The following is a 22,444-nucleotide window of genomic DNA, read 5'->3' as shown; positions in this document are numbered from 1 at the left end:
CAGCCTGTTTAACTCGGTAGGTTAACTACAAGTTGCAGAATACTGATAATGTAAATATATTTCAATTTAGAGTCCCATCTTCCCCCACATTGTAGTTTTGTATGTTTTCATTGCCAAACTTTGAAAGATTTGCTTTTAATTTAGTAATTTATACCTCAGGGGTTATTCAACTATAAGATACTGATATAATAAAAAGATAATATTTTGAAAATATATTCGAAATTTGTTCATTTGAACTTGGTAATAATTTATGAGAAGTGGCTTGTGCCAAAAAAAGAGTAGTAATACCCAAGTTGTAGCAAAAATAAAAACTTTATCAACAGTTATAATCAATTTTCTGTTATTTAGTTCATATACACTTGTTGGATACAATATTTATCCATTGAAGTTCGAACATTACCCATTTACGTTCAAACAATACCAATTGTTATGCAATAATATAATGTATAGGTAACAACATAGTTGATGAGAATATTCTCATTAACTATGGTAACAAGTTAAAAACTATAGCAGTAAGACAAGAAAAAGGATGTTTAGACTTAATTTCCAAAGCGTACAGTATTATTTCGTGTCATCTACGTATATTCCTATTGATAAATACACTTAATAATCAAAATTAACAATGATTTTAAACTGTCCCGTCTTATATCCTGTGTGTTTTCGAATTTGTAAAATTTCACCTGTTGTGCAGATCGCTAAATAACTCCTCGTGTGTTTTATTATATTTTATTAAATTGGTGTCAATTAATAAAGATATGATAGTACTAATTCGTGGTATTACCACAGAAATAAAAAAGAGTAGAACGCGCAACTGCCCAAAACCGTGATATATTCTTTTTTCTATTCACGTGACCGCCAACTCCGTCCCCATTTTCCTTCGTCTCCATTGTAAAAGATAGGCGCATAGTATTTTTGGAAGGTTTTACCTGTTTATTTTAAAAACTATACCAACTATTCAAGTTTATTAGGCCAGTTTAGTTATTTAGTAGGGTAACGCTTACAGTTTACCACTTGTTTAGGAAATTTAATTATTTAAAAAAATTAGTTAAAAATTTTAAACAAACGATTTGTAAGAAATATATATATATTAGAAAATAGTTGTTTTACACTATAACTTTAAATTAAGTCAAAAAACGAAGAAAAACTACATAAAACGTCATCGACTCCATTGACTACAATAGTAAACGGGAACGACCCGCGAAAGAGAGAGAGTGTATCACCTCTCTCCTTTGCCGACATTGGAGATGCGCGTTCTATTCTTTTTTATTTCTGTGGGTATTACCCAAAAATTGTCATCTATTTTGATTTAGGGAATATTTGGCAATATGTGCTTAAGTGTCCCATCTTCCCCCCATTGTACTATATCTGTTTCGATAGAATCTATTGTTAAAAATAGGCTGTTATAGTGGATTAGCTTTATAGTAGATTTTGTGTCTTTTTTCTTAAATTTACAGAATTATTTAACTGTAGCCGCACGACCGCAAAGAGAGCGCTGTTAATGTTTAAAATACAATAAGGACATGCGGGATTTCGGGTTTAACGGTATCCCATCTTACCCCACAGCACTATAGCTGTTATATACACCCTACGAAAATATATAATGGTATATAAAATATAAAAACATGTAACTGCCAATCTAATCAAGCGCCATTATAATGTAGGGTGTCGAAGATGAGACACCTTTTAACTGTATTTTCTCATCCCGTTTCTTAGTAAAAGAAGAACATTCAAAGAATCTTAGTAAACGAAGAACATTCAAAGAAATCGTCTTCACGACTCCAATAGACCGTTGTTAATTGTTTAAAACAAAATTAGAATACTTGGATATTATGTGCCAAAGGTGTCCCATCTACCTCTATCCTATATACATGTCGCTTGATTGGATCAGGATCAGTAGTTACAATTTCACTGACTTACTAATATTATAGCTGTTATACCCCTGTAAACATATCATGATCGGTTGGATTAGCTTCGTGTGTTTATTTACATTGACTTGGGCACATAACGATCGCCACGTCACCTTATCTTGTGGCCCTGAGTCGTCATCTGAAAAAGGAGAGGCTGGGGCTCCTGGAAAACGAGGTCCCACTGGCGACGATGGATTGAAAGGAGATGTTGGTCCTCCTGGGTTAAAAGGTGAACCAGGAGACTCTGAGTCTTGGAGAGAATCTTTTCAGCTTTTGTCGAGACAAGTCGTTGAACTCAGAGCAGGTACACTGTTAGAAATTTTACTGTGTAAGGCACTGGCAGCACTTTTTACGTGTGGCACGTTAAAAAATTACGTGTATGTTCAAAGTAATAAAAAACCGGAAAAGAAACTGTAAAATTTACGTTTTTCCGTAGAAAATACGTCTAAAATCACCGTAAATTTCGTGGTAAACATCAACCAAAACTGGAAGTCTACGTGAATATTTACAGTAAAATTAACAGTAACTCACATAAAAACTACGTGAGTCACTGTTAATTTTACTGTAAAAATCCCTGTTAAATTTGCAAAGTACTGTTAATAATACAGTATAATTTTCGTTAAACCGCACTCAAAATCGAAAATTTACGTATACATTCACGGTAGATCTGAAAATTTACGTGCAGTTTTACAGTAGATTTTACTGAAAAACAGTACTTTTTACGTGACTACGCTTAATTTTTACGCCACCTACTGTAAAATTTACCCTCAAACTACCTGTTAATTTTGCTAAATACTGGCAGGTTCACAGTAATTTTTACTGGACTAACAGTATTATATACTGATAAACCAGTAAAATTTACTGCCAAAACAACAGTAAACACACATTTTATACTGTTGAAATAACAGTACTTTAGTACAAAAAAAAACATCTGTGCTCATTGAATGTTTTAAATAATAGCAATACAAGAAACTTTTGGACGATGAGAAAGGAAATAAATATTAACAGTGTAATGGGTACCAGTAATGATCAGCATTGTGCACAAAACAAACACATTAACAATGTTTTTTTTTCATGGATTAAAACAATTATTAATACTGTGGTGGTATATACACTTGCAGTTTTATTGCTGACACTGCTGCTTGGTTTAAATGAAAAAATTGCGATAAAAATGGTCTATGGTGGATTAGTTAATAAAAAGGAATAATGAAATAATGAGCTGCATTTTAAAATGGCGATATACATTATATTATGCCCAACGCCGTAGCGCGATGTAGTCTGTGCATTAAACCTTTTTTAATAGAGATGTTCAGTTTAATATCAAACGATTGCAAGCAAGTGTATGAAGGTGGAAACAGACAAAGTGGGATCTACACAATCAATAAGAATGGAAATTTGATTGAAGTTTATTGCGATATGACAACAGACGGTGGTGGATGGACGGTTTGTTATTCAACGTTGTTAATTGAAAGTAGTTAGCGCGCCTGCCTGTAACACAGAAGCAATGAGTTCAAGGCTCGTCGCTTCTACCATTACGGGCGTATGTGTCATTTGGCAAGACACTTAACGGCAATTGCTTCAACCCAGTGGTCACTAATGGGTTGTCCAAATTATCAGCCATACATAAAACAAAATCAAAAAAATAATCACCTACAAAGTAACATACATGATAACTCGTAGGCTGGCATGAGGTGTACACCCGTGTTTTAACGACTGTCGTTTTCCGCCTACGCGAGGATAAAGTAAGTTACATTCATTCATTCAATTTGGTTGCGGACATTATTTTTTTTCCTTATAGGTTTTCCAGCGACGAATAAACGGTGAACAAGATTTCTATTTTACATGGGACGAATACAGGCGGGGATTCGGCAATAAGAGTCGAGAATTTTGGATGGGTATTTAACTGCATGTATATGAGTTGGTAATCTAAGTTCTGTATTTTCATAACATATCATAACAGGATTGGACAATTTACATTTGTTTACAAGAAACGGTTCGTTTGAGTTAAGGATTGAACTCAGAAATTGTGAAAACCGAACCTTATTTGCCAAATATGGGTGCGTAATTATTTATAAACACACTTGTATGTTGTGTTTGTGTTCAATGGTGATCGTTAATTAGAAACTGCACCCTTTGCTTGCAGAGCATTCACAGTAATGGAGCCATCAACCAACTTCCGATTGCGAGTTTCAGGTTTTCTTGGAAGTCCTGGTAATGAATATAACTGTGTGTTTTTTGACGACGTTTCAAGTTTAACCAAGTATATGTTTTATAGGGTTAGATGATTCTTTACAAATTCAAAATGACATGCCCTTTTCGACAAAAGATCGCAACAACGATGGCAACCGGTGCTCTGCACAGTGGCATGGCGCTTGGTGGTACAATCGTTGCCATCATTCCAACCTTAACGGGGAATATAGCCCATGTGTAGAGACACCTCGGTCAATGAGTTGGAGAGTTAACCATCGCTACATAGGGTTACGGTTCACCGAGATGAAATTTCGTCCGCTTTAAAAATAAGATTTGAATAATTTACTCATTGTAATATTAATATATGTGCGCTTGCTTAACTATGAATGTCTTTATTTTATGATACGTTTTATAACACGAATTTATAATAATACTTAACTTAAGTATAATAGGGTGTGGGAAGATGGGACACCTTAAGCACATAATATCGAAAAACCCTGATCGTGTTTTAAACAATTCACAACGGTCTATGGGAGTTGCGAGGATACAGTTTTATAATTCTTTGAATGTTCTTTGTTTAGTACTAAATGGGACGAGAACACAGTGTTAAACGGTGTCCCATTTCATCCCTACTGTATACAACAAAATGGGACGAGTAAAGCGAATGGAAAAAAGTTCCAACTTACCCCAACCTACTATACTCAAGAGATATGTAATTAACAAATTTTAGTATATTATAAAACACAGAGCGTTTGACTGGATGCTTCGAACATTGTCACAACTACACCCTGTAACTATTTTTTGTGCTTCTGGCCGTATTGTACGAAATTAATGCCTACTGCACTACATAAATCATGTACGTAATAACCCGCCCCTCTGCCTTTATTGGGGTAATGTTTACTCGTTTGATAACTTTTACACATCGTTGTATATTTGTAATCTAACTGCCGCGATATTGCATCTTATGGCCAAATCATTGCTCCAGGCTAATAAATAAGCTTTATACTTAACGTTAATTACAAGTGTTTGAAAATGTAGTATGGCAGTCGTAATATAATATATAGTTTTAGCCAATCGACAGGCGTTTATACACCTCGTGCCAGTTTACGAGCTACCATATATGTACTTTGTTGGTGATCATTGTTTGAGGAAATTTTTTTTTATGTAGGCTATGTCTGATAATTTGGACAATCCATTAGTGACCACTGGGTTGAAGCAATTGCCGTTAAGTGTCTTGCGCATGGACACATACGCCCACAATGGTAGCAGCAGCGACGAGCCTTGAACCCATTACCTCTGGTTTACAAGCAGACGCGCTAACCACTTTGCCACGGCGCAGAAGGAACGCAAGATCAAGCACACGTTTTTTCGAGGTTTAAAGTTATGGTCCAGTTATCTTATCCAATTAGAAACCGATTTGGTAATCGTTCGATTTTTCTTAACCAATCACAGCTTAGCTCTTTACCATGGTTCATTGACCTTCGTGATCGTGCTGAAGTCAAATTGCCCTCGTTGCGATTTCCCCATTAACTACAAGCGCGTCTGCAAAGAGCTTTAAAACGTGTTTAAACTCTAGTTAACCAGCATTTCTGTTCAATAAGAAGTTATTTCCTTATTTGTTAATGTAGCAGTTTAAAAACTGTTATAAATTGCGAATAAAGGATTTTTGGTAAGTTTTTGTTTGGTAATTTGTAAATGCAAAAAGTTTGTTTTGATAAAAATGACAAAATAGTTTGTATGCTACGTAATATATCGACTTTTTATGAATATTTTAAATTTATTTGTGTGACCAAGAATTAAAAAAAAATCTTTAAAGAATGTCATAAAAAATTAATTTGTATTGGAGAACAATATCGAATATCAAGACGAATGTGGCATTTTTTGACCGAACCCTTTTTTTGTAATTCTTGCTTCCATCATTGGTCGTATGTTATCGGATTCGTTTGTAATGAAAACTGTTTTATAATTTAGCGCCAAAGTCGTTGCGAATACGCGCAAAAGATGCTTGTTTTGGCCGAAAATTCGCGCAAAATAAAACTTTCCAATCTGGGGGGTAGTAACTTGTATTGTTTTACCTTCATAATAAAAAAAAATCATAATAAATTGTTAATTTGCAGGAATTTGGTTGTATAAAATAATGTAACACTGCATTAAAGTGTTGCCGGTAATTTCCAGCTGAAATTGTCATGACCTGAAAGTTGTTCATCACGCAGTCACATATGTGTTTGTATGAGATGATGATCAATGTCCATAATGAATAGTTTCAGAAGTTTTGGACCAGTGTGTATGTTGCACAGTTTGGATATGATGGATTCTACATATCGGTTGCAGTCGGGCCTTGAGAAGGGTTGGTGAAGCCATCCAGATAACATCTGCAAATAATTCATTAACCCATTAAGAAAACTATGTAACTAAATAATTAATGTAACATCCATAATTTCTTCTTTACTGGGTAAGGATGAATACGACATGGATCCTGGTGGTGGCCATGTGTTTTTGGGTCCACTCGCACGTTTTGTAGGTCCAGGTCTAGGAACTCACCCACCTGCAGACAATATTGAGTTATTAATTATGATGCATAAAGCATGATCTTAATAACATACCAGAAGCGAGACTGCTGGTATCTGGAAGCAAACTGTCCAATGTAGCTTCAGCGATATCATCTTTTCTTGTTCTTGGAAGCCATCTTTTGAATTGATATCGTCATCAAACAGCAGCAACGTGTCTGGAGGCTCATCAGGATCACTGAGGGTGTTCAACACTGCCCCAGTTTGGCTGAATAAGTGTTCCACACCGATAAGTTCACATGGTGGTAAAAACCAACAAACCGGGGTTAATAATAGGTTGGTTAGTTAGTCTTAAGTCTAGAAGAACCAAAGCTGCTTTACCTGTATATTGTCCCAGGTGTATGACACCGTGTGGCATTTCTCATTTAAGTACGGACTTTTTCAGCTCGTTAGCAGCGTGGAGCACCATTGCGTTGTAGCTAGAGATTGTTTTAGGAGAGGATATAGCAGCAGTAGCGTGGTCAGAATTCCATTTCAATATTCCCTCCCAACAGATAGGTTTGAAAGTTCCGCATCTAAAAGTGGTACCCCTAGTGTATCACGTCACTGCTCCCCAGAAAATGTTTCAATCAGTTGGCCTATCAGTTGTTTTATTTGCTATTTGGGTCTTGTTTTGGGGCGGCAGTGTTTCGCAAGTTCCTTTTTGGTAATTCGGCCAAGTGCATCAGCAGAGGAAGAATTTGGAAAACCTCTGCTGACCAGCTCCAACAATTTAGCGCGAATTAATTGGTCCAAGTCCTCATTACTCCATTCGAATATGTATTTGGACAACCGGCCCAGAAAAATACCATAAAGAGGGTGGGACTCGGTTGTACAGCCTACAGCAATTCTTCGAATAAAATGCCAAATGTCCAGACGGACAGTTGTTGTTTCCCACTTGTGAAATAGTTTGTTTAGGTTAGGGCGACTTGAACAACAACGTCCTCTGTCAACATATATAAGGTCTGGCGGGGGGACATTGGCATTGGAGTATCTTTCTAATTCGTCGGCCATGTTGTTTAAACTACCTTCTCCTTCCGTTAGTACCGACATGAGGACTTGGCCGTATTCGTTGCCCACGTTGGTGACCCATGACAATGTTCCTTTAGCTTCTCCCGCCAGTTTTTTTCATGACTTTTTTTGTGGAATCCATTTTTAAAACTTTACCAAAGATTGACGCGATTTTAAATTTAATCTCATTGACGCGGGGCAAGACGTCTAACACGTACATCGTCAGAATCCATTTGTATGTGGGAATAGGTTTGAAGCTAGGTGGTTCTCTGAACGTGGACGGCAAGATCAATCCTCCTTCGTGGGCCTTCATGAAGTGCTGGCAGTCAGTCATATATTGAACGGGCCGGAATAACCATCGCTCGCTGTGCTGTTCCGTCAACTGTTTTTGAAGCTGAGTTGAGCTGTTACCCAAACCTCTTTGACGAAGATTTCTAATCACTCTATCATCACAAGCAAGCTGGTACGACAGGAGTGGTGTAAATTGTGTTTTGTGGCTCACATCTAACTGATCTACAATGGCTCGGCTCCAACTGATGAATTTTTTCTTGCATTTCGAGAATTCTAGATATTCTGCCGCTAAATTATAAATGTCATCAGTGTCCAACACCTGTTGAGTGTGATGATATAAGCCAGCACTTGTAAGTTCCTTAGAGCAGCCTGGTTGAGGACAAATAAATATTGCTCTCCAGAGTTTTCTTGGCATCCACAGCAGTAATCTATGCGCGAAATATCTTCCAGGATTTGGCGGTTGTGCGCATTGTAGTGATGGCTGGGGAGGATCCCACCACAGTTTATCAATTCTGTTCAAAATAAAAAGAAAAGATAAACCCTTTCATAAGTCGAGTTCTGGTTTCCTGGTTTTTATGTTGCGTTTGAATAGTGCCTGAGCTATCCATGATTGGTCTGCTGTGGGAAGTGATGTCTTCCACGCAAAGGCATTGCTAGAAAAGAATAATAGTTAGCAAATGTAAACAAACCACTATAGTAAGAAAATGTAAATTAGGTAGAAATCAAAGTGTACCTGCGGTTGGTGGAATAAGCGTTGATTCGTGACGTGTGGAAGTAGTGGGAATCGAATGCTCTGGCTCGGTGAGAATCCCCTGCTGGTACTTGGTGTAGCAATGGTTCTCGCTGAGATACTTACCCCTGAAGTTGATGGTCCTGCCCGTTTTTCTAAAGAAATAGTTATGATAAGTGACTTATTAAAATACTGCAAAAGGGCATCTGTTCGAGTTGGGAACTGTCTTAATAATATCCCTGATAGCTTCTTTGTCCCAACTTAGTCGAATAGCATATGTAGCAGAAAATGTAGTTACCCTTGTACTCATTTTCAAATTTATCCACTATGTCCCACATTTCAGCATCATCAGCAGAGTCGGATGAGAAACCAGGTTCAATTCTTCTTCGTTTTGGAACGTAGGGGCTGAAAGAAACAGGATTCTTTAAAGATTTTAATTTTGATGTTAACCTAGAGTCAGACACACTCCCGGACACTAAACTAGCCAAAGGATACATCGATACAATTTTAGGCTTAGAGCCTGAGGGTTTATCTTGCGTCTTCTTCGAAGTGGACGGTTGTTTCTTCTCAGGTTCTTTCTTCTCCTGCATCTACTTCGAATTAGACTGTTGGTTCTTCCCAGCTTCTCTCTTCACACGCTTCTGGACACAGGCTCGTACTTCATCGAACGAATCTACATAACAATTAAAAGTAGCCTTATTCTGGCTTAACATTGATTTTGAAAAATTACGAATATTCGACATCAACCAAACCGTATAACCCAGGTCGTTCTCCAGCATCCTCTTGAATGACTGGCCTTTGTACTTTCCCAATTGGATCAGATGCACAATTACTTTGAGCTTGTCATCAGGGTTGCCACTCCTCTGCTAACAGCCTGTATGGCATGTGATCTTACCTAACGTTTATATTTCTATGACCGGTTTTATAATATAGTAAAATCTTCACAAATCCATATTAGTTAACCTGAGCAGGAGAGAGACATTCTTTTGGTAGATTCCCTTTTTTTTCTCGTTCCCAATCCTCTTAGCAGCAGGAGTACACATCAGACGAAGTTCCCCAGACAGGAGACGAGGAAAAATCGGACAAGCCATATCTTTCATAAATCGTAAATCATGATTTGTAAATTTATATCTAAGTAAATGTAAGTCATTAAAATAGAAGATTTTTTTCTTTGACCACATCTGGCTGATCTACAATTGCTCGGCTTCAACTGATAAATTTTTTTCTTGCATTTCGAGCATTCTAGATATTCTGCCGCTAGATTATCAATGCCCACCATGCACGACCTGTTGAGTGTGATGATAAAGGCCAGCACTTGAAAGTTCTTAGCCAGGATGAAAATTTACCATTACTGGTGAAACAGATTAAATTTACCCTTTGATTGCGGGTAAATATGTTTCACTCAGGTAATGCGGTGCATGAAATGTTTTCCTGGTGGTTCAACCTAATGTACACAAACAGGGTATGTACACAAATTGGGCAGATACGAATGCTTTGGGATGCCATCTTCTGTTTTCGTATATTTCCATAAACAACAGAAATAATGCATTGTTTCGAAATACTGACAGGCAAAAAACCCTCTTGCCCAAGTCAAACTAGGAAGCATTCTATAATATTTGTGTGCAATAGAGCACTCGGTCGGAAACTGAAGGCAGATTAAAAAACTGTTTTTGTCCTTTAATCCTAATATTGATCTCAAGGAAGGGCCTCTGTCCTGCTTGATCAAAAAAAACCTTGAGAAATGATGTATTAGGTAGGATAGCAGGACAGATCGACTCAGTCGAGGCAAAAGGCTAAAATTAAATTTAAAAATAATTTTCAATTGTAAAACTTTATAGTTGCACTAAGTCACATATTGAAAATTTGCATTATATTTACATTTATGCAAAACTGTAGCAACAAAAGGATACAAATATTTTATTTTTTGTCCAATATAAAACTGCAAAGCAGACTGATAAAAGATTATTTTTTTAAAAGGTTGCAATTTTATTTATCCATCACATGTGCAAAAGCAAACATTAGGTGTTTATAGTTTTAGAATTAAAAACTGCATGCTGTTAAAAAAGCCACTGCACGTATTGTACTCAAACAACAGTCGTAAAACTTAATCCCATGATGTGGCTGTAAAATTTGCACCAATGTTTACTTTTGCTTGCCTGTATCTATTCCTATGTTTAATGACCAACTATTAAATTGTCAAGAGTGTTGCAGTACCATCAAGCAAGAGCTCTATTGTCCGGTAACTGTTATATAAAGAGAAGCAGCGCCAGTACAAATGGACAAGACAGAAGTTGAGGTAAAATTGAGAAATGAGAGTAACTATGTATAACTGTTGCTGTCATGCACATTCTAAATCTTTTCTTGCAATTTTTGTTTAAACACAGAACATACATAATTGAATTTTCTTGTTCAAAATATATTTGTTACTTTTTATTTAATTAGGTAAAAGTTCTGTTGTTTTATCGCTATTTCCCCCCCCCCTCTTTTTTTTTACCATTACTGTAACCAAAGAGTCAAATTTAAAAAAAGTCAAGTTTTATTGTATTATACTGTTGATTTATTCTAGAAGTCTCATTACATAAACCAAGTTTTAAAATGTTTAATTTTCCAGGCATTATTTGAAAGTTTTGGAATACCGATTAAATATGAAAGTTCTGATCCTTGCTCTTTGCGTGACATATGTGGCATCACGTGATACAACATCACTTAAGTGGAATGAGTGGAAAAATACTCACGGTGCGTTATCATTTAATATATATTGTTTGAAATACATTTACATGCCAAAAACACATTCTAACTGTTTTATTTCATGCGTATGATAGTAGGGAAAAACTAAAACGGTGCTTAATGTGCAATATAGGCTATTGTAAACCATCCAACCTAAAAATTAGGTCAGAACTGGTCCATTGTCGCTTCTATGTTGCTGCTAAAACAGTGTTATATATATGTGTGAACAGCTTTCACTCTAGTCTGTTTCTCTTTTTTATGTGTAGATTTATATCTTTTTTGCTAGCATTAAATAATTTCCACATGACAGCATAAAAGTCCCTTATTGTAAAGTTCCGATAGTGTATTTTCAATGCAGTCTTAAAATTATGTCCTATAACGATTATTCGGGTGATTAGTTTACATCCTTTTTTGTCAAACTTTCTTATTTGCAAAACAATCTGTTTATAAAAATCTCCCAGGGAAGTCGTATGCATCCCATGAGGAGATGAAGAGACAATTGATTTGGGAGAAGAACCTCCGTGTTGTGACTCAGCATAACTACGAGTATGACGAAGGACTTCACACCTACACCATGGCTATGACAAAATTCGCTGACTTGGTATAAAACCTTATATATACATAGTTTATTTATATGAATACATGAATGAATGAAACTTACTTTATCCCTGCGTAGCCGGAAAACGACAGTCGTTATAACATGGGTGTTCATACACCTCGTGCCAGTTTACGAGTTATCATGTATGTTACTTTGTGGGACCTAAGGTTTTACTTGGTATCACCTAATATCTGTATTAAATTTCCTACAAATTAAATTCACCATACGCACAACTTTTGGCATTATTTTATTATATTGTAACCTGAAAACGCACCGGAGCCAATTGTGGTCTAAAACCTAGAGCCCATTGGGTTCCTTACTGTAGAACCTCAATCTGCTGGGCATAGTGGTTAGCGCGTCTGCCTTTAACCCACAGGTAATGGATTAAAGGTTCTTCGCTGCTACCAATGTGGGCGTAGGTGTCCCTCGGCAAGACACTTAATGGCAATTGCTCCAACCCAGTTTTTACTTATGAATTGTACAAATTATCAGCCATACATAAAAAATCCCTAAAAAAATCACCCACAAAGTAAAACACTTTAGACGATAAGGTACAACCTATTTCAAAGTTTGTTTATTTATATTTAACTTAATGAATGATTGGAGCAACTCTGCGGAATGAATTAGTTAAGGAAAACACAATGAACGAAATAACAGTACACTACACGCATTAAAATAACGACTGGTGAATTTGTGGTTGCATCACACCACGTGGCATTCACGGGCGAACAATGCCGTGTGTGACGTAACGCGTGTGTGACGTTTACACGTATAAAGACGATATTCGTCTACCTCCCCCCAAGTCTTTTGGATAGGTGACTCGAAAGACTGATGATGTCTTATATCGTCGTTGTCATGTTTCTAATTCGTTCAGACCGTCGTAACGTCGTCGTTGTTTGGGGTGACGTGTTCACACGGTTGTGGGGCGACTCGCGCAGTCCTGGATCGTTGTGCGGTCTTAGTCGCGATAACGCCAGCGGTGTTCGTGTCTGAGGTGTCGGTGCTTCGGTCGTGGGGGTCTGTTGGTGATCTATCAGTTCATCAGCGTATGGCGACGATGTCGTCATAGGGAGAGGTGTGTATGGCTGATACCTGCGGAGAAATTTTCGGTTACGGACAGTTGCCCGACCGGAGCCGTCCATTCGTACCACATACTGGTCGAACTGTCGTACTTCGACGATTTTGCCGGATTTGTCCCATTTTTTAGGGAATCGTCCGACCTGATTCTGGATCCGTACTGTATCGCCTACAACGAGTGGTGTCAGGCGCTTGGTATGTTCGGACCATCGCTCGTGGGCTTTCATGTGACGGTTTCGCAGGGCGGCTTCTCTTTCGGTAATAAGGTTACGCCACGTTGGATGGGGATGGTACCGTCCGGGATAGATGGGGATAAAATCTCTGATTGGTCGCCCGAAGATACACATGGCTGGGGAGAAGCCAGTGTCTCTGTCTGGGGTATTGCGGTATTGCAGCATAGCGCGTTTGAACGCGTCTGTGTCGATATTGCCGTTGGGGCCGTGGTTATCGACGATCATGCGTTTGACAGTCTTCACTCCTATTTCCGCCCTGCAGTTACTGTGTGGGAAGGCGACGGATGAGGTACGATGGTGTACACCCCAGTCTTTAAGGAATTTTGTTGTAGCGGATGCGCTAAATTCTGGTCCCCCATCTGATGTCAGTTCATCACATATTCCATATGTGGTAAATATATCACGGAGACAGGTGACTAAGCCACTGGCACCATCCTTTGCACGTGTGACGATAGGCCAATTTGAGTACCTGTCGACCACGACCAAGTAGTTTGCGCCAGCATAATGAAAATAGTCTGCGCAGATGTATTGAAAGGGGTAAGAGGGAGTGTTGGTGGGGTTGGTGGTGCACTTGGCTGTGATGGCGCCATTCGGTTACATTGACTGCACTTTTCGCGAGTGTCGGCGATTGCGGAGGTAATTCCCGGCCAGAATACGGACGACTCTGCGCGTGATAACATTGACGTTATGCCCTGGTGTGCTGCGTGGAGACTATCGAGGACCTCGTTTCTGAGTGATTGAGGAATGACTGTCCGGTCACGGTAAAGCAGAACGCCGTCCGCCGTGTGTAGGTCTTCTTTGTACCTGTGGAATTCGCGGAGCTCGTCAGGGAGTTCATGCTTGAGTTCAGGGACAGTCCCTTGTTCGATCATCGTCACAAACTCATTAAGTGCTGGATCGCTTGCCGTTGCACGTTTTACGCGTTCCCAGGTCACAGCCTTTACGTTGGTCAGAGCAGCGTGTGCAGTCACGAGGGCGGTATCAATCGATGTTGCATGCGGTTGTGCGGCCAAGCGTATACCCGCAAGGAAGGATCGCGGAAGGAAGATTTCCGCGGGATCAACAGTGTCGTTTTGGGCTATTTGGTGGTGGAGGGTGGCGATGTCGTCTGGGAGCACCATTTTGACTGGTTTTCCAGTTGGATGTCTGGATAGGCCGTCTGCTGCTTTATGTCGAATGCCAGCTATGTGACATAGTCGAAATCTATAGCGTAGGGTTTTTTCTTTGAGGTTGCGCAGTCTCGCATTCGGAATGTTCTCCAGCGATCGGTCTCCGAGCACTTTTAGCAGTGGTTTGTGGTCTACGGCGATTGTAAGGTTTTTACAGCCAAGGACAAAGTATCGTGAGCGATCCAGACCTTCTGCCACGGCTAGGGCTTCTCCTTCGATGGGTGCGTAACGAGATTCGGCTGTATGGGTAAATCTACTACCTACTAGGACGATTTTCCATCCGGTCTTACAGCAGAATGGTTGTTCTGAGGAGCAGTGGCAGTGCTTCTGGAGTAGCCAAAATCCTATCCCGTCCTTGGACCAATCGGTGGCAAGGCATGTTGGCTTGTTCTTGTCGAAAATTTGCACTCCCTCATTAATCTCGGCGATGATCACTTGTTTTGATTCGTCGAAGAGGCTTTGTAGTTCCTCTGTCCAGTTGAACGGTTGTTTAGGCTTTAGAAGGTTGCGGAATGGGAGCATCCTGTCTGTAGAGGCGAACGCGTACGAGACTTGATTAATGAGCCCGAACCATGAGCGAACGTCAGTGAGGTTTTTAGGGACGGGGAAGTCTCGGATGGCGTTGAAGTAGCGTTGACAGGGTTTGACTCGCTCCGATGTGATGTTGAATCCTGCAAACTCAACTTCATCTGATGCAAAGTGGAATTTGTCTGGGTTCAGCGTGATACCGTTTCTTCCGCATATATCCAGCCATTCGACTGTTTGGTGGAAGCTTCCTTCGATGTTGTCCGCCCAAAGGAGTGTGTCGTCAATGCATTTTGTGACATCCGATATGTGCATGACGATCTCGTCGAAACGTCTTGTATAGCCGTCGCCTGAGGCTATGTAGCCCTGGGGTGCCGTCTTGTATCGGTATCTGCCCCATGGGGTAATAAAGGTTGTGAAGTGACGGTCGTCCGGGTGGATTGGTACGCTGTGGTAGCCGTTCCAGGCGTCGCAGACCGTTTTCTTCTTCCCTGAAGGTACTGAACGTGCTTGTTGGAAAGGGGACTGTGTATGGTGTGTTTCCCTTATCGCGTGTTTGTTCAGTGGTTGGAAATCAATGGTCCTTCTTGGTGTTCCATTCTTTTTGGCACATATGACCATTCTGTGGCACCAGGTTACGGGTTCTCCTATCGGGACTGGTTCAATCACGTTAAGGGCAACGTCCCGATCTAGGTCAGCTTTGACCTTGTCTCTCCAGTGTAGCGGGACAGGTACGGGTTTGTGGTGTGCCGTTGGTGTAGCATCTGGGTCGATCATGAGCCGTATCGGAGGGCCTTCCATGAGCGGGAGGGGTTGGTGTGGGCAGGTGTTAAAGGTGCTGGCTCTGTAGAAATCGAGTAAGTATTTTTCTAGTTTGTTGCGATTCTCCTCAGTCGGTGCGAAAGGCATTGAGGTGGGACGTGGTGGGGGAAGTTGACGTTTGGGGCAACTGCATGGCTCATCAGCGAGGTCGTTCATAATACCAGAGGCGCTTTCTATTGGGCGAATCGCTTCTCCTATTTTGGGGAAGCCTGTGGGTATTATTCCTAAAGCAGTGCACGATTCTTTGCTGAGGTATAGCTTGTCCGTACTGTCGGTTATATACACGATTTGGCGTGTTTCGAGAGACAGGTTGGATCCCCCGTGACCGTATATGCGTAGTACCAGGGCGCCAATTACGTGGATGCCTTTGTTAGTGGCCGTGTGCATGCGCATTGTGACTGGGACTAAGTCGGTTCTTGTAAGCCCGAGACTTCGGACGAGGTTCATCCCCCCGAGGCAGCTTTGACACCCTGTGTCCGCTATAGCTCGGAAAATGCATTTACAGTGCCCGATTGTGGAATGTAGACCCAGTGAGTTGTAATCGTTGATTGCGACTTCAACGGTGACCGTGATGGTTGGCTGGGGGTCAGAATGGCGTTTCTCCCACGTTTTGTTTAGGTTGTTGTATATGTGGTGGGTTAGTGATATGTTTCTCTTCGCCCTGGACGACGGCCGATTAGTGGTGGAGCTTATAATGTCCACAGCTTCGATGGCCGTTTCAGAGTTTCGTTTGTTCCTGACTCTGGCCTTGCTGCGACAAACTGTCTCGTAATGCCCCTTTTTGTCGCAGTAATTGCAGAATGTCGAAAAGGCTGGACACTGTTGTTGTCTTGTTAGGTTCGTGGGCGATTTGCCATGTCCTTTGTTGCCACAATAACCGCACAATCGGTCATCGTTTGGAGTGTGATGTGCGTCGTTTCGTATGCGAGTGTTTCTGGTTTGATTGGCGCGGTAGCTGCTTCTCGTTGCTGCTGCAGTGTCTGTGTCGAACAGCTGAGATGCAGATCGTTTGCCCGATTCCTTGGCTTCAATGAATTGAAGTACTTCGTTGATCGATTTGTCTTGGTTCTGATCGCCTAACAGGGCCGCTTGTATATCGTTGTCGCATATACCCCTGGATAGAACGTCACGAAGTATGTTGTCGGTGTAGTTCACATGATGTTCGCAATTTTGGCACCGTACTGTGAAGTTACAGATGCTTGCCTGGCCACGTAGTCGGGCACTGTAGCTGCGGATGGGTTCGTCTCTATCCTGTTTCATATGATGTAATTTTAACCTTGCGACCATGATATTTTCTTTTCTTACTGCGAGTTGGTGTATGGCCACAAGAACGTCCTTTTCATTCTTATTGCTTAGAGATCCGCCAGCGTTCCGTGTTAGGTCCCTGCGGAGTTCTTCGTCGCAACATTCCAAAAGCTGGATTACTTTGTCTGAACCCCTGACGCCCGTTGCTGTGACATATTCCTCCCATCTGGTGGTGAAGTAATTCCATTCCTCTGTGGTGCCGGCAGATTTGATACTTGGTCTCTTTACTTTTTCCGTCTTTGCGGCGTTCATTGGCTGTGCCTGGCCACTAGAGTGGCTTTCCGCGTGGATTTTCAGGAGAACGACAAGCAGGTCATCTGTCACGTCTTCAGTTTTGTACCCACAGTCTGGGTATGGGCATTTTACTGACGGCATAATAAGTAGGCTCCAATCATAGACGATAAGGTACAACCTATTTCAAAGTTTGTTTATTTATATTTAACTTAATGAATGATTGGAGCAACTCTGCGGAATGAATTAGTTAAGGAAAACACAATGAACGAAATAACAGTACACTACACGCATTAAAATAACGACTGGTGAATTTGTGGTTGCATCACACCACGTGGCATTCACGGGCGAACAATGCCGTGTGTGACGTAACGCGTGTGTGACGTTTACACGTATAAAGACGATATTCGTCTACACTTGGTAACTCGTAAGCTGGCATGAGGTTTATAAAACAGAAAACCTGTGTTTAATGATTGTCGTTTTCTGAAAAATGTAATCAATTTATTTTGTTCAGGAAAATGATGAGTTCAACACAATGTACTTGGCTAGTATGCCTGCTGATCGTAAAAACGAGCTTGTTTGCAAGAAACAAACTATTGATAAATTTGCACAAAACCCAACAACTGTGGATTGGCGCACACAAGGCTATGTTACTCCAGTAAAGAACCAACTACAATGTGGAAGCTGCTGGGCCTTCAGTGCTGTGAGTTGCTTTTGTAGTTTGGTATTGCATATAATAGCTATACATGGGATAATAGTCATAATACTGTCCAAACTGTGGGTCTCGAACCATATAGTACGGTGGGGTAAGATAGGACACTTTTAGCATATAAAATCGAAATACCGTAATCATGTTATAACAAAAAGTATTGATCTATGGGAGTCGTGAGGATACTGTTTCATAATTCTTTGAATGTTGTTTACTACCAAATGGGATAAGAAAACAATAAAAAAGTTTCCCATCTTTCCCCACGCTACTACATCATGTACATTCACAATAATAAACTACATTTCTGCTAAGAACTTTTTAGTTTGGAAAATTGCCTTGAATTATTATTTACTAATTACCAGGTAAAGGGCATTATGATCTAATCCAGTTCTCTTCAACCTTTTATGGGTTAGTGAACCCCTTAAGTTGTTGCGTCGAACTTATGCACCCCTGACTGCTTTAACGTAAAACTAATGACGTTTTACAATTCCCAGTGATGCAAGATATAGAATTCATATAAAAAAACTGTAGGAAAGTGGGCAAGTGGCTAAATTGGTTAAAAAGTTTAAAACTAAAAAATATTGCTGAAAATTGTTGAAGTTTGTGATGCACCCTTGTATACCTCTTTTGCACTGGTGCACCCCTGAAATATTTTGGTGCACCCTAAGGTACACCGTGCACACCGGTTAAAGAGCACTGATCTAATCGATAACATAAGCCCCACTATCATACCTTGCTGTACTACCTCATCCAAACACAAAAAATAAATCTTTAAAGGTATAACAGTCACTCCTTTTATTTAAATGTTATTTTTTATCAGTAAGCCTGTTTTAACAGCTGTTGTACTCCGTTACTATCCGTTTTTCGCTTTTGTCAACTTTCCCATTCTACATTATCATGAGCGAAGAGACAAAATAAATTTCATTTATTTTTACTTCATTTTTACTGCAGACGGGATCATTGGAGGGTCAACATTTCGCTAAAACTAAGAAGCTTGTATCTTTGAGTGAACAGCAGTTGATTGATTGTAGTACCAAGCAAGGTGACCTGGGCTGTGGTGGTGGTTATCCTGACTGGGCGTTTGCTTACATCAATCAAGTTGGTGGCATTGAGAGTGAAACTAACTATCCATATGAAGCTAAGGTAACTTGACTTTAGCGGCAATTGATTTTTAAACGTTTTAAAAACAAATGTTTAAACTGTTTTTTATTATAAAGCTGTTTTTTTGTATTAGTGCAATTTGTAAATAATATTTTATGAAATTAAAAAAAAGTGCTTTGGTACAATCATGCAGACTTTTTTTTCTACAACATTTGCTACTTTCGCATGAGTTTCTATTCGAAACATTTTTAAACATTTTTGTGTTTGGCTATAATAAAATAGATAGAAACTGTCAACAGACCAAAACACTTATATCAATTATAAAACGATAAACAATAGTTTTTATGTCTACGTTAAAACAGAAGTACATATTATATTGGACAAAATTGTGACGGTTACACAAGTTTTCTATCATTTGTTACAATGTTACAGAATGATGTTTGTCGATTTAATGTTTCGGAAGTTGCAGCAACTTTAACTGGGTGTGTTGATATTACTCCTGATAGCGAAACCCAGCTTGAGAAAGCTGTTGGAAGCATTGGTCCGGTGTCTGTTCTTATAGATGCTTCTCATATAAGTTTTCAACTCTATGGCTCAGGTGAGGAAAATAGGACACAGTGTTTTTTCTTTACTTGTGCTAATATGTGACATAATTTAATTTTCTCTTTATATGTGTTAATAAATGACATAAATTTCTCTTTAAATGTTAAATGGGAATATTACCGAACAAATCTATCTTGTGTTCACAATATATTATAAACATAAGCAAAAAGTATAACTAGATTTTTTAAGGTAATGAAGAGAAGGGAATAAGCAACAAAATGACAGTTGTTCAAAACACTCCCAAATAAAAAAATTATCCATTTTAACAAGTGGCTGCTAAACCTAAAAAAAACAATAGTTTTGCATTGTTTTTTGGTTATAATTTAAAATGCATTTGTTTTATTTTTGAAGGTATTTATTACGAACAACAGTGTAGCAGCAGCCCCGCTTCACTTGACCATGGTGTCCTTGCTGTTGGGTATGGTGCTGATAATGGTCAGGAGTACTGGATGGTCAAGAACAGGTTAAATATATTGTTTATTATTATTGTATACTATAGTATAATGTTATTTGGCATAAAGTAACCAAAGAAAGTTTAGTCATTGTTACTCAGGCATTATTTAAATTGCAAGCGATTCAGAAAAAAACATCCAAAAACTTATGACACAATGTATGAAACGGGGCATACCAAATATTGTTGCACTGCAGTATTGTGGAGCGTTTAATTTTCTCATGTTCATATTACACAAAAAGAATAAACTAAATACTGCAATTTAAATAAATTGTCTGGCAACATGAGTCAGTGGTTTGAACACTCACTCTGTAACTAGAAGATACCTGGTTATTGCTCTTGACCCAGTAGTCACTCTCACTCAAGAATTGTACAAATTGTCACCCATATAAAAAAATAGTTACCTACAAAGTTATGCTAACTTGTGAGCAGGCATGATGTGTATGAAATATGACACTCCTGTTATAATAAAGTTTTTGCCGGTTTTGCATGAATAAAAAATGTTTTTATTCATATAACAGAATTAATTATTCTAGTGGATCACAGCCCCATAATTTGAAAGTAAAAATAAAACCTTCTTTTTAGCCAACAAAACGTATGCATAGAACTTAAAAATGCAATAATCTGTTTTATTCCAGCTGGGGTGAAGGCTGGGGTAAACTTGGGGGTTACATCAAGATGGCAAAGGACAAAAACAACAACTGTGGCATTGCTACCCAAGCTAGCTACCCCATTGTTTAAAACTAATGTTTTAAATGTTTAGAATTGTGTGTAATAATTTTACCAAATTGTGTTTTCAATTTTTAAATGTTCGCTAAATTTTTTACTGCAATAATAAAGTTATAAAATGTGTTACATCAATTTAAAGAGTGCAGAGCTTTAATAAAATTACACCTATAAAATAATTTGATTAAAAAACATGTGATGCTGGAATGTTTATTACACGTGATTAGAATCACTACGGAAGTAACGTTAACGAATTTTATGAAACGATTATTTTTAATCGATGACGAGGTTTGAGTTTGCTTTTTAACACTTTGTGTTAATAATTCAAACCAATAACCAGCCGTATTATGCCTTTGTTAATTTTTTTTTTTATATTTCGTACCCATTCATGAGAGGTCTGCTCTCTTGTTTAAATGTATTTAGTTTGGACGCCCTTATGCCCAGAAGAAACGCGCAGACTTGCCGCCTTTTTAATCGCTACAATACCACATGTTTCGGTTAGGATGAATGAATCTTCGTTGTGCTAGCTTTTCTATAAACAGTACATTTTAACGAATCCCCACTATCTTCAATCACTGATGAGTTGTCCGAATTGCCAGCTGTACCGAAAAAACAACAGATTTTGTATATTCTCTGCTGCAGTTAACAAAATGTAATGCTTGCTCAAAAATGGAAACAAATATGATTTAAAGGCGTGCAAAAATCATTATTTACTACCATACCAAGTGAAAACTTGAGTGACTCGCCCATGGTATATAGTCCAAAGAGATCAAAAGTCCAAAGAGATGGTTTTAATCTCTTTGGTATAGTCAGTAGGCTATACCAGCAATGCAGAAGAAATGCCGACTGCCTTTGAACTGCAGTTAGTCAGAATATCAATCAATGTAGTCAGACAGAAAAGGAAACTATTAAGTCTAAGCTAGACATCACGTAGTTTCATTAAAAAGAAAAAAGTTAAAGGAATTATTTTATTCACGAATTGTTGGAGTTACAACAGTCGCACCGCAGATCTTACTTAGAGTTGACGAGCTAAAATATCCCTCATTGGAAAAAGAAGGAGGAGCAACTCGGGACGATTGAATTAAATGTAAACCGGTGGCGCACGACGGGTCGTGGGTTCGTCATGTAACACCTCACCCATATAGAATAGAAACAATAAACTTCGGCTTGAAAATCGTGAATCAGGTTGAACTTAGTTTGTTACGTCATATATTGTTGATTCAGGATATTTGAATATTATGTGCTAAAGGTGTTCCATGTTACCCCACAATACTGTACAAAACTATAGCGAACGTCGTGTCGTTTTCTCGCCATTCGAGGATAAAATAATTTGCAGAAAATGTTAATACTTAAGTTGTGTTATAAGTGTGAAATAAATCGTTATATTAAATTGGTCGTTTTGGACTTTTTTCTTGATTTACATTTCCGATTTCCAAAGGTTTCCAAGATTTTTATGTTTTTTCGCGTATAGAAATATGAAATTTAAAAACAT

General features: G+C 38.9%; 2 protein-coding genes and 1 long non-coding RNA gene across 3 annotated transcripts; 2 read left to right on the top strand and 1 right to left on the bottom strand.

Annotated features, from left to right (window-relative positions):
- Positions 1-1,881: 1,881 nt before the first annotated feature.
- Positions 1,882-9,150, top strand: LOC149726999 (ficolin-1-A-like). Its single transcript, XM_089889911.1, has 6 exons — positions 1,882-2,211; positions 3,211-3,350; positions 3,706-3,802; positions 3,868-3,964; positions 4,051-4,118; positions 4,183-9,150. Exons 1-6 carry the CDS (start codon positions 1,953-1,955, stop codon positions 4,419-4,421), a joined length of 900 nt encoding a protein of 299 aa, XP_089746037.1. The 5' UTR covers positions 1,882-1,952; the 3' UTR covers positions 4,422-9,150.
- Positions 5,647-22,342, top strand: LOC149726997 (procathepsin L-like). The gene is made up of 9 exons (XM_089889909.1): positions 5,647-5,766; positions 10,877-10,971; positions 11,287-11,411; positions 11,864-12,003; positions 17,877-18,065; positions 19,023-19,214; positions 19,605-19,770; positions 20,127-20,238; positions 20,865-22,342. The coding sequence occupies exons 3-9, from the start codon at positions 11,321-11,323 to the stop codon at positions 20,965-20,967; spliced, it is 993 nt and encodes a 330-aa protein (XP_089746035.1). The 5' UTR covers positions 5,647-5,766; positions 10,877-10,971; positions 11,287-11,320; the 3' UTR covers positions 20,968-22,342.
- Positions 20,408-22,061, bottom strand: LOC149726998 (uncharacterized). Its single transcript, XR_016386202.1, has 2 exons — positions 21,675-22,061; positions 20,408-21,551 (listed from the first exon to the last, which is right to left on the bottom strand). It is a non-coding gene; the product is annotated as an uncharacterized LOC149726998 (long non-coding RNA).
- Positions 22,343-22,444: the final 102 nt, after the last annotated feature.

The sequence above is a fragment of the Ciona robusta genome, chromosome 12, assembly GCF_009617815.1.
Source record: "Ciona robusta chromosome 12, ASM961781v2".
In the NCBI taxonomy this organism is placed as follows: Eukaryota; Metazoa; Chordata; class Ascidiacea; order Phlebobranchia; family Cionidae; genus Ciona; species Ciona robusta.
This window is presented reverse-complemented; position numbering and strand designations above follow the sequence as displayed.

Excerpts from the sequence above, each read along its gene's own strand:
- LOC149726999 (XM_089889911.1), top strand. The coding sequence starts at position 1,953 with ATGATCGGTTGGATTAGCTTCGTGTGTTTATTTACATTGACTTGGGCA. Across the intron at positions 3,351-3,705 it reads CAGACGGTGGTGGATGGACG|GTTTTCCAGCGACGAATAAA; the intron begins GTTTGTTATTCA and ends TTTTCCTTATAG. Across the intron at positions 3,803-3,867 it reads GAGTCGAGAATTTTGGATGG|GATTGGACAATTTACATTTG; the intron begins GTATTTAACTGC and ends ATATCATAACAG.
- LOC149726997 (XM_089889909.1), top strand. The coding sequence starts at position 11,321 with ATGAAAGTTCTGATCCTTGCTCTTTGCGTGACATATGTGGCATCACGT. Across the intron at positions 11,412-11,863 it reads TGAGTGGAAAAATACTCACG|GGAAGTCGTATGCATCCCAT; the intron begins GTGCGTTATCAT and ends AAAATCTCCCAG. Across the intron at positions 12,004-17,876 it reads TGACAAAATTCGCTGACTTG|GAAAATGATGAGTTCAACAC; the intron begins GTATAAAACCTT and ends TATTTTGTTCAG.